Below are 17,488 nucleotides of genomic sequence, written 5' to 3' on the forward strand. Positions count from 1 at the left end.
AAGCCTGCGGTGGCAGAGGCCAGTGTGATGTTGCAACAGCCTGAGGCCTGCTGTATGTTCTCCCCCGGCAAGTTGTCCCTGGATCCCGGGACCCTGGCAGTGGGGGGCTGCACAGGCTTCTGGGATGGGAGATATGGATAGTGACCTGTGCTTGCACGTAGGCTTCTTTGTGGCTGCAGCAGCAGCCTTAGCGTCTCATGCCTGTCTCTGGTGTCTGCGCTGATAGATGCAGCTTGCGCCTGTCTGTGGAGCTCGTTTAGGTGGTGCTCTGAATCCCCTCTCCTTGCGCACCCCGAAACAATGGTCTCTTGCCTCTTAGGCAGGTCCAGACTTTTACCGGACTCCCTCCTGGCTAGCTGTGGCTCACTAGCCCCTTCAGGCTGTGTTCACGCCGCCAGTCCTCTCCCTGGGATCTGACCTCCGAAGCCCAAGCCTCAGCTCCCAGCCCCCACCCACCCCAGCGGGTGACCAGACAAGTCTTTCGGGCTGGTGAGTGCTGGTCAGCACCGATCCTCTGTGTGGGAATGTCTCCGCTTTGCCCTCTGCACCCCTGTTGCTGCGCTCTCCTCCACGGCTCTGAAGCTCCCCGCCTCCGCCACCCACAGTCTCTGCCCACAAAGGGTCTTCCTAGTGTGTGGAAACCTTTCCTCCTTCACAGCTCCCTCCCAGTGGTGCAGGTCCAGTCCCTATCCTTTTGTCTCTGTTTTTGTTTTTTTTTCTTTTGCCCTACCCAGGTACGTGGGGAAGTTCTTGCCTTTTGGGAAATCTGAGGTCTTCTGCCAGTGTTCATTAGGTGTTCTGTAGGAGTTGTTTCACGTGTAGATATATTTCTGATGTATTTGTGGGGAGGAAGGTGATCTCCACATCTTACTCCTCTGCCATCTTGAAGGTCTCTGAAGTTTGTTTTACTTTTAAGCTTTGTTAATTGGTCCCAGAACAGCCTTTATTCTGAATGAGTTTTTCAAAATAGAAGTTTTATTGGGATATAATTCACATATCTTACCATTCACCCGTTTATTATGTATAATTCAGTGATTTATATTGTATCCCAAGGTTGTGCAAACATTACCACTCTGTAATGTTAAAGTATGTTCATCCGCAAAAGAAATACTGTAGTTATCCGCAGTCCTTTCTGATTTTTCCTGCTTCCCAGTACTGTAACCTAATTCTATTTGTATAGATTTGTCTCTTCTGGACAATTCATGTAAAGGAAAATATACAGTATGAGATCTTCTGTGGTTGACGTTTTTTCAGTTAGCATAATGTTTTCAGGGTCCACCCATGTTGTAGCACGCATTAATACTTCATTCCTTTTTATTACTAAATAATATTGTGTGGGTATATCACATTTTATCTATTCGTCAGTTGATGGTCATTGGGCTGTTTCCACCTTTTGGCTGTTATGCACAATGCTGCTATGAACCCTTCTGTGCAAGGTTTTATGTGCACACATGTTTTTATTTCTCTTGGGTATGTACCTAGAGTGGAATTGCTGGTAATATGGTAACTCTACATTTAACTTTTTAAGAAATTTCTAGATTGCTTTCCAAAGTGGCCACATCATTTTATATTACCGCAACTGTATATGAGGATTTTGATGCCTTCATATTCTCTTGAACACCTGTTATTATCTGACTTTTTGATTATAGCCATTTTAGTGGGTGTGAAATGGTATCTCATTGTGGTTTGGTTTTGATTTGCATCTCCCTCATGACTAATGATGTTGAATGTGTTTTTGTGCGCTTATGATAAGGCTATTTATATGTCTTTTTTTGAGAAATGTTTATTCAGATCTTTGCCTGTTTAAAAACTGAGGTCCCTTTTTATTTGGTAAATTTTAAGAGGCTTTCAAAAAAAAACCTTAATTGTGGTAACATACACATAAAACTTACCACTTTAACTATTTTTAAGTGTACAGTGAAGTAGTGTTAACTATTTTTACATTGTGCAACCTAGCTGTAGAGCTGTCTTCATTCTGCAAAACTGAAACTCTATACTTATTGAACAACAACTCTCCACTCCTCCTCTCCTCAGCCTCAGTTTTAATAGTTTTAAAAATATATCCTAGAAGCAAATCCATTATCAGGTATCTGATTTGCAAATATTTTCTCCCATTCTGTGGCTTGTCTTCCCGCTTGCCTGATGTTTTCCTTTGAAGCACACATTTCAGTTTGATGCAGTCCAGTTTGTCTACATTTTCTCTTATTATTTGTGCTTTGGTGTCATATCTAAAAAATTATTTCCTAATTCAAGTTCATGAAGATTTACTCCTGTGTTTTCTTATAAAAGTTTTATATTTTTAGCTCTTACATTTAAGTGTTTGATTCATTTTGAGTTAATTTTTGTATTTGGTGCAACGTTATTCCTTTGCATTTGGATTTTTAGTTGTCTCAGCATCATTTGCCGAAAAGAATATTCTCTCCTTATTGTATTTCTTGACAGCTTCACCAAAAATCAGTTGATCATAAATGTAAGTGTTTGTGGACTCTCGATTGTGTTTCATTGAACTATATGTCTCTTCTTAGGCTAGTAGCACAGTCTTGAATACTGTGGTTTTGTAATGCATTTTTTGAATTAGGAAGTATGAGTTCTCCAACTTTGTTCTTGTTCAAGATTGTTTTGGCTGTTGTTGGTATCTTACATTTCTGTATGAATTTAAGATACACTTGTTAATTTTTACAACAAAAAGTAGCTAGGATTTTGATAGATATTGCCTCAAATCTATAGATCAATTTGGAAAGATTTGTCATCTTATGAGTATTAAATCTTCCAATCCATGAATATGGGATATTATTACATTTATTTAGGTCTTTTTCAGTTTCTTTTTGTAGTTTTCAGTGAACAAGTCTTATATGTATTTTGTTAAATTCATTCCGAAATATTTTCTTCTTTTATGTGCAGTATCAAATGGAATTGTTTCTTAATTTCATGTTCAGGTTATTTGTTGCTTATATATGGTAACTAAATTTATTTTTATATATTTATCTTCTACAGTACAACCTTGCTGTTCTAGTTTATTAGCTCTGATAGTTTGTTTTTTTATGCCTGCATTTCTTGGCATTTTCTATGTTTAATTTTATATATAAGATGGTGTATTTGTAAACTGCCCTCGTTTTAGTTCTTTCTGGATACTCTTTATTTCTTTTCCTTGCGTAGTGGCCCTGGCTAGATCCTCTAGTACAGCATCTTGAGGACATTATGCTATGTGAGATAAACCAGCCACAGAAGGACAAACACTACATGATTCCAATTATATGAGAGAAAAGCAAAGTCATAGAAACAAAGAGTAGAATGGTGGTTGCCAAGGACTGGGGGAAGGGAAAAAAGGAATTACTAGTCAATGGTACTAAATTTTTAGTTATGCAAGATGAATAAGTTCTGGAGGTCTGCTGTACAACATTGTGTTTATAGATAATAGTACCTTATTATCTGTTAATAATTATCTTATTACCTGTTAATAATTATCTGTTAATATCACTTAATATCCGTTAATAAGGTAGATCTCCTGTTAAGTGTTCTTACCACAATAAAATTTAAAAAAAAGTGGTGAAAGCAGACATCTTTTTTTTTTCCTGACCTTAGGGGAGAAAGCATTCATTCTTTTACCATCAGCCTATGACATTAGCTATCAATTTTGTATAGATGGTCTTTGTTTATTGAAGGGAGTTTACTTTTTATTCCTGGCTTGTTGAGTGTTTTATCATGAAGAGTTGTTGGATTTTGTCAAATGCTCTTTGTGCTTCTACTGAGATGATCTTGTGATTTTTGTCCTTTATTTTTATTAATGTAGTATATTACATTGATTATTCAAATTTAAACCAACCTTGCATGTCTGGGATAATCCCACTTGGTTATACTCTATTTTCTCATCCATTTAAAAGACAAAAGCAAGAAAATTTTCTGAATCTTTGTTAGTAGATGCACAATATAAAAAAATGTAATTAAAAAATTTATTTATTTATTTTTGGCTGCATTGGGTCTTTGTTGCTGCTTGTGGGCTTTCTCTAGTTGTGGCGAGCAGGGACTACTCTTCATTGCTGTGCGTGGGCTTCTCATTGCGGTGGCTTCTCTTGTAGTGGAGCACGGGCTCTAGGCACACAGGCTTCAGTAGTTGTGGCTCGCGGGCTCTAGAGCACAGGCTCAGTAGTTGTGGTGCACGGGCTTAGTTGCTCTGCTGCATGTGGGATCTCCCTGGACCAGGGATCGAACCCGTGTCCCCTGCATTGGCAGGCAGATTCTTAACCACTGCACCACCAGGGATGTCCCCAAAAGATGTAATTTTTAACATCAATAATATAAAGTGGGGGGGGGTGTGGAGATATAAATGAGTAGTTTCTGTTTGTGATTGAAGTTGTTATCAGTTTAGAGTGTTGTAACTTTAAGTTATTTTACATAATTTCCATGGTAACCACAAATAAAATACCCATAGAAGTTACACAGAATAAAAGGAGGAAGGGATCAAAGCATATAAATACGAAAGAAGTCAATGAAATACAAAGGAAAACAATTAACAAATTACAATGAAGAAAATAGCAATACTAAGTCTTTCCCATTCAGTAATTACATTACATGTGACCAGATTAAACCTCCAACTAGAAAGAAGTAAATTGGCTGAATGGATTCAAGAAACAAAGTGCAACTGTGTTTTGTCTAGGAGAGACACACTAAGGACATACATAGGCTGAATGTGAAAGGATGGATAAAGATAGTACATGCAAATGATAACCAAAAGAGAGCAGAGGTAGCCATACTTATAATCAGAAAAGATAGACTTTAAGTCAAAAACTGTTACAAGAGACAAAGAGGGAAATTATATAATGATAAAAGTGTCAGTTCACCGGGAAGATATAACAATTAAAAATATCTATACCTAACATCAGAACCCCCAAATATATGAAGCAAAGATTGACAGAACTGAAGGAAGAACTATGCGGAAACACAATAATAGTAGGATACTTCAATAATGGACAGAACAACCAGACTGCAGATCAGTAATGAAACAGTTCTTGAACAATATTGATCCATTGCACCAAACAGACAAATATAGAACATCCTGCCCAACAATAGTAGAGTGAGTACACATTCTTCTCAAGCTCACATGGAACATTCTTTAGGATAGACCACGTATTACCACGTAACAAGTCTTAACAAATTTAATAATATTGAACTCATACCATGTATCTTTTCTGACCACAGTGGAATGAAATCAGTAGTCGAAGGAAACTGGAAAATACACAGATATGTGGAAATTAAGCAACACAGTCTTAAAAAACTAATGGGTCAAAGGAGAAACTACAAGGGTAATTAGAAAATATCTTGATACAAATGAAATCTAAAATTACATACCAAAACTTATGGGATGCAGAGAAAGCAATATGAAGAGGGAAGTTCATAGTGATAAATGCCTACTTTAAAAAAAAGAATGATCTCAAGTCAATAACCTAATCTATGCTTCAAGGAACTAGAAAAAGAAGAGCAAACTAAACCTAAAGTTAGCAGAGGAATGGAAGTGGTAAAGATTAGAGCAGAAATAAATGAAATAGAGACTAAAAAAGAAATAGAAAAACTCAACAAAACTGAGTCAGGTTTTATTTTAACAGACCAAAAAAACTGAGAAATTCTTAGCTAGAATAATTAAGGAAAAAAGAGAGGACTTAAAGTAACTAAAAGCAGAAATGAAAGAGTAGGCATTACAGCTAATGCTAGGAATATAAAAAGAATTATGGGAGTACTATGAACAATTACATGCCAACAAATTGTATAACCTAGAAGAAATAGATGTTCCTAGAAACATACAACCTATCAGGACTGAAGAAATAAAAACCTGAACAGACTATTGCTAATAAGGAAATTGAATCAATAATCAAAAACCTCTGAATAAGGAAAAGCCCAGGACTAAATGGCTTCACTGGAGAATTCTACCAAACATTAAAGAAGAATTAACACCAATTCTCCTCAACTCTTCCAAAAAATAAAGAGGAGGGAACACTTCCAAACTCATTTTCTGAGTTTAGCATTGCCCTGAAACCACAGCCAGACAAAGACACTACAAGAAAATAAAGCTACAGATTAATATCCCCGATTGGTATTAATGCAAAAATCCTCAACAGGATTGTAGGAAACCAAATTCAAGAGCACATTAGAAGCGTCATACCCTATGACCAACTGGGATTTATTCCTGAAATGTAAAGCTGGTTCAACATATGAAAAAAAATCAATGTAATACGCCACATTAACAGAGTGAAGGACAAAAACTACACGATCATCTCAATAGATGCAGAGAAAGTATTTGACAAAATTCAACACCCTTTAATAATAAAAACACTCAACAAATTACAAATAAAAGGAAACTCCTTCAAAATGATAAGACCATATATGAAAAGCCCACAGCCAACATCATATGCAACAAAAATCAGTTGTATTTCTACATACTATCAGTGAACAATCCGAAAAGGAAAATAAGACAGTAATCCCATTTATAATAGCATAAAAAGCAATACTTAGGAATAAATTTAACCAAGGGGGCAGAAGACTTGTACAGTGAGTGAAAAGTGTAAAATATAGCTGAAAGAATTGAAGAAGACACAAATAAATGGGAAGATATCTTGTGTTCATGGACTGAAGGACTTAAAATTGTTAAAAATGCATGCTACCCAAAGTGATCTACAGATTCAGTGTAATTCCTATCAATGTCCCAATGGCATTTTTTTACAGTAATGAAAAATCCACCCTAAAATTTACATGGAATCTCAAGGGTCCCTGAATAGCCAAAACAATCTGAAAAAGAATAGCAAATTTAGAGGTCTCACACTTCAGGATTTCAAACATATTACAAAGCTACAGTAATCAAAACATTATGGTACTTGCTTAAAGAGAGATACATAGACTAATGGAACAGAATAGAGTCCAGAAATGAATCCTTGTATTTACGGTGAAATGATCTTCTATAAGGATGCAAAACCATGCAGTGGGGAAAGATTAATCTCTTAAGCAGGACTTCCCTGGTGGCGCAGTGGTAAAGAATCTGCCTGCCAATGCAGGGGACACGGGTTCGAGTCCTGGTTTGGGAAGATTCTACATGCTGTGGAGCAACTAAGCCCGCAAGCCACAACTACTGAGCCTGCGTGCCACAACTACTGAAGCCCACATGCCTAGAGCCCATGCTCTGCAACAAGAGAAGCCACTGCAATGAGAAGCCAGCACACTGCAACAAAGAGTAGCCCCTGCTCGCTGCGACTAGAGAAAGCCCGTGTGCAGCAATGAAGACCCAACACAGTCAAAAATAAATAAATAAGTAAATAAATAAATAAATTTAATCTCTTAAGCACATGGTGTTTTAAAAAATGGATAACCACATGGAAAAGAATGAAGTTGGATCCTTACCTTCCATACATTAAAATTAACTCAAAATAAAGACTTAAACATAAGACCTACACATAAGATTTCTGCATGAAAACACATGAAGAGCTTCATGACATTGAGTTTGGCAATGATTTCTTGGATATGACACTGAAAAAAATAGGAAACAAAGACAGAAATAGACAATGAAATGAGACTTCATCAAGCTTAAAATCTTTTGTGCATTGAAATTTTTGTGCATCAAGGAACAGTGTAAAAAGGCAACCCATGAAATGGGAGACAATATTTTAAACCAAATATCTGATAAAGTGTTAATAATATCCAGAGTATATGATGAACTCCTACAACTCAACAACAAGAACAACAAACCCAGCTCATTTAAAAAGTGGGCAAAGGGGCTTCCCTGGTGGCGCAGTGGTTGAGAGTCTGCCTGCCGATACAGGGGACACGGGTTCGTGACCCGGTTCGGGAAGATCCCATGTGCAGCAGAGCAGCTGGGCCTGTGAGCCATGGCCGCTGAGCCTGTGCATCCGGAGCCTGTGCTCCGCAACAGGAGAGGCCACAACAGTGAGAGGTCCGTGTACCGCAAAAACAAAACAAAACAAAAAGTGGGCAAAGGACTTGAATAGAATTTTTTCCAAAGATAATATATAAATGTGTAACAGGCATATGAAAAAATGCTCAAAGTCACTAGTCATCAGAGAAGTGTAAATCAGAACCACAGTAGATAATCACCTTACACCCATTAGTGTGACCATTATTAAATAAAAATAAGTGTGGTTTAGGGTGTGTGGAGAAATTGGTACCCTTATGCAATGTTGGTGGGAATGTAAAATGGTGCAGCCTCTATGGAAAACAATATGGTGATTCTTCAAGAAATAAAAAATAGAATTACCACATGATTGAGCAGTCTTACTTCTATGTATATATGCAAAAGAACTGAAGGCAGGATATGAAAGAGCTGTTTGTACACCCCTGTTCATTGCAGCATTATTCACAATAGATAAGAGGTCAAAGAAACCTAATTGTCTATGGATGGATGAATAAAGAAAATGTGGTATGTATTTACAATGGAATATTATTCAGCTTTAAAAAAGAAAAAAACCCCTGACACATCCTACAGCATGGGTGAATCTTAAGGATGTTATACCAGTCACAAAATGACAAATACTCTGTGACTCTCCTCGTTTGAGTTATATAAAGTAGTCAAACTCATGGAATCATAAAGTAGAATGATGTTTGCCAGCGTACAGGGGGAAGTGGAAATGAGTTGTTATTCAACGGGAATTTCAATTTCACGAGACATAAAAGTTCTAGAGATTTGTTGTACAATAGTGTGCTGTAGTTAACAAGACTGCACTGTACACTTAAAAATGTTTAAGATGGTAAATTTTATATTATGTTCTTTTTACCAAAATTAGAAAAAAGACAATACAATAAAAAAAACAAAACATGCTGTATAGGATATTAATTTTACATTTTTTTAAATGTAAGGTTTTAATGTCAAGTTGACTTGATTTCCATTATATCTTTAAAATGAATTCAGTCTACTTTAGAGGTAACTAAGCATGCAAGGCTTCTCTTAATTAACATTGTTAGGAAAATGATCAATGTTCTACTTAAATTTTTATATTTCTGGTGATTTGTAGTTAATTTTTCTTTTTGTGGCCTATCTTAACTGTTCTACTTTTTATTAATTCTTAGGGTACATTTAAATTTAAAGCAGAAAGTGACCTGTTCCTTGCTGAGCATCACAAACTTTTATTGTATGATGGCAAACTCTCTAGTGCCATTGCATTCACATACAATCCACGCGCCACAGATGCCCAGCTTTGCCTCGAATCATCCCCTAAGGACAGCCCTTCAATTTTTGTTCATTCACCACATGCACTCATGCTCCAGGTACTAGCGGTAATATTTTAAGAATATTTTTAATGGTAAATTTTGATGTATTATTGAGTTGTATTTGGTAGCTTCTGACATGTAATGTAACATTTTATTGTTCTTGTAACGTTTCATTTTGAATTGTTTTGGAAAAGAATCATTGGAATCTTTACTGTGTTTTTTTGTTTTACAAGGATGTGAAGGCGGTTTTAACACATTCCATCCAAAGTGCCATGCATTCAATTGGAGGAGTACAAGTGCTGTTTCCACTTTTTGCACAGTTGGATTATAGGCAGTATTTATCTGATGAAGTTGACTTGACTGTATGGTGAGTGCTTTTGTTTTTTCTTTCATTTGATGTGAGAGTTATTTTCATCACTGTTGAGCTACACAATATTTTTTTCAAACTTTAAAATTTGTTGTAGGGTTAAAAGAGAATATAAAGAAATTTTTGAACTATAATGATTATAAATTCAGTTCAATAATAATAATATTAAAGTTCTTTATCAGTAGGAGGTATGGAAGCTCTAAAAAAACATAATAATGTTTTTTAAAATAATTAATTTATGGCTGCGTTGGGTCTTGGTTGCTGGGCGCAGGCTTTCTCTAGTTGCGGCGAGTGGAGGCTACTCTTTGTTGTGGTGCGCGGGCTTCTAATTGCGGTGGCTTCTCTTTGTTACGGAGCATGGGCTCTGGATGAGTTGGCTTCAGTAGTTGTGGCACGTGGGCTTAGTTGCTCCACGGCATGTGGGATCTTCCCAGACCAGGGCTCGAACCCGTGTCACCTGCATTGGCAGGTGGATTCTTAACCACTGCGCCACCAGGGAAGTCCCAATAATGTTATTTTCAAATAAAGTTAGACATAGTGATAATAGATTTATCAGAAATGTATGTATTTTTGTCTAAAATATAGTTTTAAAATATTTTAAATGGTTATGCGGTAGTGATTTCTTATGGTAATTCATCTTTCCATATTTAATTATTATTGATTGCTAGTAATTGAAATCTAAAAATTTTTGATTATGTTACATAATAAGTGATATGGTTTTTAAAAATTAGATCATAAATTTGGCACCTTTGTCTCCTTTGTTGTAGTGTTGAGTGTAGAAAAGGAAGAGACATGAATTCTAGGACAAGTTATTACAATGTTGGAAAGGGTGTCTAAATGAATTTTTCATGGCTGTATAATTTAGTGAATCTATTTATAATAAAGTAATTATGTTTAATTATTTGAGTGATTTTAATGTTTTTCGTTCTCCTGTTTTGAAATTCTCTTTCTAATTTCTACTTTTATGTGCGACTTGAGGTTTACTACCAATGTATATATTTAATGATGTAATAATTTTTCCAGATTATTTTTAGGCAATGGAATGACTTTTTTTTTAAAGGAATTATGTATCAAAGCTAGTATTGACTACATTTAAAAAATTTAAAATAATATTATTCTTGACATATTGCTACTTCATAAAATTTTTTTGCATCCTGGTCTAAAACCTTTATAACAGGGCTCAGTTTCTTTTTTTTTTTATTAACTTTTCACCATTATTGGAATTGCTGACAGTTAAAAGTACTTTTGTGGAGGAGGTTGGCTGTTCTCCCTTTCTTTGTGGAAATCTGTCAAGACTTTTCAGAAGGACTAACAGTCAACCTTATTCCATTCCATTTTGAGTATCTACAAGTTGTGAGGTTGGGAGCATGGCTGTAGTCTTACTACTTTACGGTTTTTCTTTTGGGATAATGCACAAAATTCTTAAATTATTATTCAAGTACTTCAGTTTGTCTACAGCTTTACTTTCTTATTTTCCCCTTTATGAACCCTATGCTCTGTTCAAATTAGGCCAGTTTGGAGCCCTAACACATTTGGAGGCTATCTATCCTAGTCTGTTTGCTCCACATCTTTTCCTTCTATTTGGCCTCTAACCCTCCAAAATTGAATACACTTGCTCATCTAAGTTACATCCATTCTTCAGGGCTTTAATATACTTATGTTAGTCATTTTATTACTTGTTTTTGGACATTCCTAATTTTGCTCTATTTCATGCATGTTTTTCATATTGTTTCTAAGTGATTCATTTATTAATATATTTGTGATAAAGGATATGAACTAAATATTTGAGTAATAAATCCTAATCTTCCATTAAATTTTAGTCCTAAAATAATGTTGGAGGCAGTTTTAGTAGAGTGTCAATTTCCTTGGAATAGAAACTTTTTATTAAGATGGATGAAAGACTGCATCTATTTAACCCCCCCCCCCTTTTTTTAAAATAGAATATGCTTTTTCAAACCAATGTCTTTTTTCTTATTCCAGTTCAACTTTGCTGGCTTTTATCATGGAGCTGTTGAAGAACTCAATTGCTATGCAAGAGCAGATGCTTGCCTGCAAGGGCTTTTTGGTAATAGGATATAGTCTTGAAAAGGTAAAGTATCAAATGCTTTACATTTTTGATTCTTAATTTGCAGGCCATGAAACTTAGTCTCCTAAGTGGTTGAGAAATTCTGTCTGCAAGTGTGTCTCCTTGGTTATATAAAATTACCTAAATTAAAATAACCTTTTGTTGTTTTAACTTGCCCCCACTGCTTTATTAGAGGACTGTGGTATTGAGTCTCATGGCATCTTTAACTTTGAGCATATAATTTGTGGACCTACTTTTTTCTGGTATTGACAGTCTTTACTTACCTTGCTTTGTGTTGGTAGTGACCTTTGAAATATCTTCCTCTGTAGTCTTCCAAATCCCATGTCAGCAGAGCAGTACTTGAACTTTGCCTTGCATTTTCAAAATATCTGAGTAATCTGCAGAATGGGATGCCCCTACTCAAGCAATTGTGTGATCACATTCTTCTTAACCCAGCTATATGGATTCATACCCCAGCCAAGGTAATACATATATTGATTTTGTGCTAATATGTTCAGTAAGTTTTTGTACTTGAGAAGAGTGATAATTACAAGGATTTTCTTTTATCCTTTTACATGCTATTATGTAAGATTTCAGTGGAATGCATTTTTTGACTAAATATACTTTTGCAAGTCAGTATTTTTTCCCTCCCTTCCTCCCTTCCTAAAGCAATATCAGTATTTCTTTTTTAAAAAAGCTATAGTCTTTATTTTCTGTTGTTAAATAAAATTTTATTTGAGAGAGACTTTGATTTATACTTACTAAACCAAAGTTGGATAGTTCCAGTGTAAATATAATGTTTCCTATCAACTGTAGCTCTGTTCTATTGCAAATATACATACATATATATCTATGTATCCATATGTATGTATGCATACATATATATAAATACATACTCACTGTGCTCTCTCTCCCTCTTTTATACACACATATTCCTTCCACCAACGTGATGAGCTCTTGAGTTTAATTCTTACAGGAACAGCTGAAATGTCACCGTTTCTTGAAGGCTTCCATGATATACAGGTCACATTTAATCATTTTAATTTCACATTAATTCAAATTATTAAATACAGTTATATTTTACACAGTAATTTATTTAGTATTGTAACAGCAAATCAATTACATTAAGTGAACATAAGTGAATTTGTGGTAAAATATATAAATAAAACCTTTGATAAATCCTAATGTTCTATTAAGTTATCCTAAAAATTTGATTTCCCCTCTCCCCCTCTCTCTTTTGGTTCACTTGCAAGTGTTTACCATCGTTCAGGTTGGAATAACACATACTTACTCTAGTTGTCGGAAAAAAATGTCTGCAGACTTTTCTGCTTTTCTGGAGTCATAGTATCTTAGTTTCAGCTGCTCTTTTCAAATGTTAAGGAGAAAAACAGCTGCTGACTCTGATTGCCATTTGGAAATAATCAAAGGAGGCAGCTGGAGGTTGTAGCTTTTTATCTCTGGGTTCAAATTTGACCTTTTTCTCTTCTATGACCCTCAGTCTTATTTCTTTTCAAGGATTGTTTCAAGTTACTTTTTAAACCTTTACTAAACACTTCTTTGTCTTACTAAGCAGCCTATTTGTAAGGCTTTGGGCCTCTTTTGAAGTGGTCAAAAAGCCTCTTTTTATGAGATACTTACTTGTAGGGGAATATTTAAAAATTTTCATTGTATCGTTTCCTTAAGTCCATCATATTATTACACTCTATTTCTTACCTTTTCCTTGTTAATAATTTTCTTTAATTTCCTCTTCAGAATTTGCAGTTGATTTGGTAATGTTAAAGTTAACTTTTGTTTCAGCCTCCTGCTTTGTGTATCCATGAGGGGTTATATGTAATTTTATTATAAAGGTAGTTATAACAAACGGCAGATGCAAAGTTTGTTTTGACCTGAAGGTCATACAGTTTGGGGGAGGAAGGAGCTTTTTAAGAAAAAGAATACAACATACTGCATGCAAAATTAGGTTTAGGGTCTTGGAAGGAACATGTCTAGATGAGTGGGCATGAAGTTTAAGCTTCATTAGCTTCATGGTAAATTCACCTCTGGTTACCAAAGTTGAGGAGGGTATGATTGTATGAATCAATCTTTGCTTTTGGAAAAGGGTGCTCACAGTCATTTATAATATCTATTTAAGTTTGATCTGCTCAGAGACAGGCTTTGAAATGACCTAACAAGAGAGATGAATTTTCTTGTAGGTAGCAGTCTTTCATTTGCTGAGTGGCTGCTTTATGCTGGGCACTGTGGATACAGTGGTGAGCAAGACAGATCTGATTCCTGCCCTCATAGAATTTAGGTGTAATGGGAAAGACAGATGTTAGTGTGTAATTTGTGTGGTTATTAGATTATATAAAGAGTGAAAGAGGAAAGGTTTATTCATAAGTAGAATATGAATAATCTTGAGGTCTCCAATATGTTGCTGTTAAATCCTGTTCATTTCTCGGTAGACTGACTTTCTCCACTTTTCCATATCTTAATTTATCATTCTTTGCCAGAATTCCTTTATGCTTTTAACATATCACTCTCATCAGATCATTTCTTAGCCTCCAAACTTGTAATGGTTTCTCGTTGTTTTCAGAATAAAGCATTAGGTCTTCACGCCAATTCTTTCTAGGCTTTCTTTGTGAAAAACTCACTTGTCCTCAATGTCTAGGTGGGTACAAAAGGTTATCCTAGAGCAGTGGTTCTTAACCTTGGCTGTCTATAGAATTAGTTGGGAGAGGCTTTTTGTTTTTTTTCAAACAAAACAAAACCAAACCAGAATCCCACTCCCTCCACCCTAGATTCTAATTTAATTGGTCTGGGACAGGACCCAGACATCGGTATTTTTAAAATGTTTTTCAGGTATTTTAATGCACAGTCAAGAATGAGGATGGTTGTTCTAGATTTGGCGAAACTTTTTGTATCATCCACCGTTTTCCCTGTTTGAAATTTCCTCTTTTGTTCTGTCTACCTATTGTTCTACTCATCTTCAAAGGCTACCTTAATACTGCCTTTATTAGTGAAACTTTTCTTGACTGTTTTAGCTTACCCTAAAATAATTTCTCTGGCCTCTGAATTAATAGTATTTAATAGCTGTATGGCACTTGTTTATTGCCACATGACCTTTCTTATGTTTCAGTAGGTGAGGTGTCTTTATTACCTTTTATTTTTTCACTTAAATTTGTGTATTTTTTATATTCTCCATTAGATTTTCAGCTACTGAGGGACAGTGTCTATGCCACTGTATTTTCAATAATACAGTGCTGCACATATAGGTGGAGGTAAATATTTTCTGCATGACTGAAACAGCATGGTTAAGAATTTGAACCATGTCGTAGAAAGTGCTATGTATCCTCAGTGACAAGTAAGCTGGGCCTATCTATTTGAACAGCAGTGGCTACATCAAAGTAATGTTATCTTTCAGCAAGTCTGTGGATTTTAGCATATTTATGGTTTTCTAAACTACAAGCATCTTCCAAGCCTCAATTTTAAGTGGTTCAGAATCTGCCACTCTTTACCATGTATGATTACTGATTGACTCCCTAATTATTTAACCTTGATTGTTTATAGGGCATGTGGAAGATACACAACTAATTTTTATCTTTCAGGGTTAAAAATGAAAATGCCCTCAGTGTCTGGGAAGGTAACATAAATGTTCAGTTGTAAATAATCAGGAGTAGTGTGGGTTTTGGCCAAATTTAATACCGTACTTAGTATTGTTTAGTTTATAAAGTATTCTTGATTTTGATATGAAAGTAGACCAAAAGTGGTCCTTATTTTGTGCTATTATGCGTATAAAGTATAATTGTTTTTGAATTTTAGAGACTATAATTTTATAATTACAGTCTTTGTAGTAATAAGCTGTTATAACAGAATCCTATTTTTCTAATAAATATTTCTTAAGGTAGGCTTTACATATTTTTATATGATTTTCTTTCTTTTGACTTTTTCTTACTTTTTTTGTTACTTCTCCTTCTTTTTTTTTCTTTTGAGTTATTCCAGCTGCTAATTTTCTCTAAAACAGAGACAATTTTCTCTAAAACAAAGACAATTTCTAGCTTTTGAAAACAACTATACATAGCATAAGTAGTAGATTTGTTCTAAAGAAGTTACGTAAGTTCATGAATAATTGCTGATTGCTAAATAGAAACCAAACAGTTTTTTCCATGGAATAGTGCTGCAAAAATTTGATATATTTGGGGGTGTTTACTTTATAGTGCTACTGTATAAGAAGCATTTGCCTGCTTTTATTTTATAAGGAGTATGTGTGCTTGTATGTGTCAGTGGATATGTGTCATCTGTTAACATGAATGTTATTATCAAGCTAAACAGCTTGCTTTTTGGAACAAGTATGGTCCAAGTAGAGCAGCTGAGGGTATTCCTGGAAACAGAGGTAAAGTGCTGGTCAGCTTCTTTGATTTGAGCTCTTCATTTTGATTCTCTAGGTTCAGTTGACACTCTATACTTATCTGTCTACGGAATTCATTGGTACAGCCAACATATATAATGCCGTTCGGAGAGTTGGAACAGTGCTTCTCATCATGCATACACTGAAGTACTACTATTGGGCGGTGAATCCCCAGGATCGGAGCGGCATCACCCCAAAAGGATTAGGTATATCATCTCTGTATATTACATTGTATATATATGGCAAATCAGGATTTTCTTTTTCTTTCTTTTCTTTTCTTTCTCTCTCTTTCTTTCATTCTTTCTCTCTCTCTCTCTCTCTTTCTTTCTCTCTCTCTCTCTCTCTCTCTCTCTCTCTCTCTTTCTCTCTCTCTTTCTGTCTCTTTCTGTCTTTCCCAATACTATTACACTCTTCTGGAAGTTTTCCTAAATCTCATCATGGTAAAATTTTAAATCTCGTTGATAATTTTAATAGTTTGTCCTAAATCGTGGTTGCCAGAGGTTAATAACTCGCTACTTTTATAGAAGAATGGTAGTTTTGCTAGTATGAGTTGTTTGAGGGCAAATATGACTAGGATGATTTTTAAGGCATTGAGAATGAGAAGAAATTCTATATTAGCCACTGGTATTGATGTTGAGTCTAGTTATCCCAAGGAGAATCACTGACAACAGTGTTGTTTGGGAGATGGAGATTTTTTCCAGGGCTAGGGAGTATCTGCTTCTAATAAATAATATAATGAAATTACAGAATTTCAGTAATTATTTTCCTATATAATCAGGACTAAATTACTGGAAGGATAGTGTTCATTGATCATGTCAGTAGTTCTTGGAAGGGGTCATAATAAAAAGTTGCACAAATGGTGGCTCTTTTGGTTTTAAGTATTGCCAAACCTGCTTCAAATTGGCTTATATCATAAAAGAGGGTTAACCAGCTCATATAAACTGGTAGTTTCAGTAGGACTTGGTACAGGGGTTCAAAATACAGCCTTTGGACCCAGTTTGTCTCCCTCAATTTCCCAGTTCTTCTGTGTTGGCTTTTTTCATATAATCTCTCTCTTTTTAGAGTGGCAGACAACCACTCTACCTTCACATCCTCACAAATTTAAATCCAGCAAAAGAGCATCTGCCTGTATTGAGCATTTCCAGCACAAGTTCCTTTTAGTCTCTTTGTTGCTCGTTGGCTCGTTTGTCCATCTGTGTGGCAGGTATTCTTCAGATTGCCCAGGCATGGAGGCCCTTCTTACCTCCAAAACACATGGTGTGAGTGTGAAGATGGGTTCAGTCCCTTTATAAAAATTGAGAGCTGTTGCTTGAAATCAGGAAATAGATGCTGGAGAGTCTAACAACATACATTCTGATTTTACTCACAGGCTTTGGTTGTTCCATGATTTACAAAGACGAGGTTTCATATTTGTATAATACTTTTTCTATCCCTTTCAAAATAAACTCGATTTATTCTCAGACAATAT

The 17,488-nt window shown here is 35.5% G+C and overlaps 1 protein-coding gene across 4 annotated transcripts in view; it reads left to right on the forward strand.

Moving 5' to 3' along the window:
- Positions 1 to 17,488, forward strand: part of LRBA (LPS responsive beige-like anchor protein) — a 748,688-nt gene that overhangs the window by 116,562 nt on the left and 614,638 nt on the right. For all 4 annotated transcript variants that reach the window (XM_022599722.3, XM_022599721.3, XM_022599723.3 and 1 more), the window contains 5 exons: positions 9,064 to 9,261; positions 9,438 to 9,571; positions 11,552 to 11,660; positions 11,966 to 12,118; positions 16,058 to 16,226. In XM_022599722.3, the coding sequence (XP_022455430.1) occupies positions 9,064 to 9,261; positions 9,438 to 9,571; positions 11,552 to 11,660; positions 11,966 to 12,118; positions 16,058 to 16,226 (763 nt within the window). The remainder of the gene's footprint in view (positions 1 to 9,063; positions 9,262 to 9,437; positions 9,572 to 11,551; positions 11,661 to 11,965; positions 12,119 to 16,057; positions 16,227 to 17,488) is intronic.

Source organism: Delphinapterus leucas, chromosome 5 (assembly GCF_059928025.1).
Source record: "Delphinapterus leucas isolate spDelLeu-1000000601 "Yukka" chromosome 5, BTC_Dleu_Yukka2, whole genome shotgun sequence".
Lineage (NCBI taxonomy): Eukaryota > Metazoa > Chordata > Mammalia > Artiodactyla > Monodontidae > Delphinapterus > Delphinapterus leucas.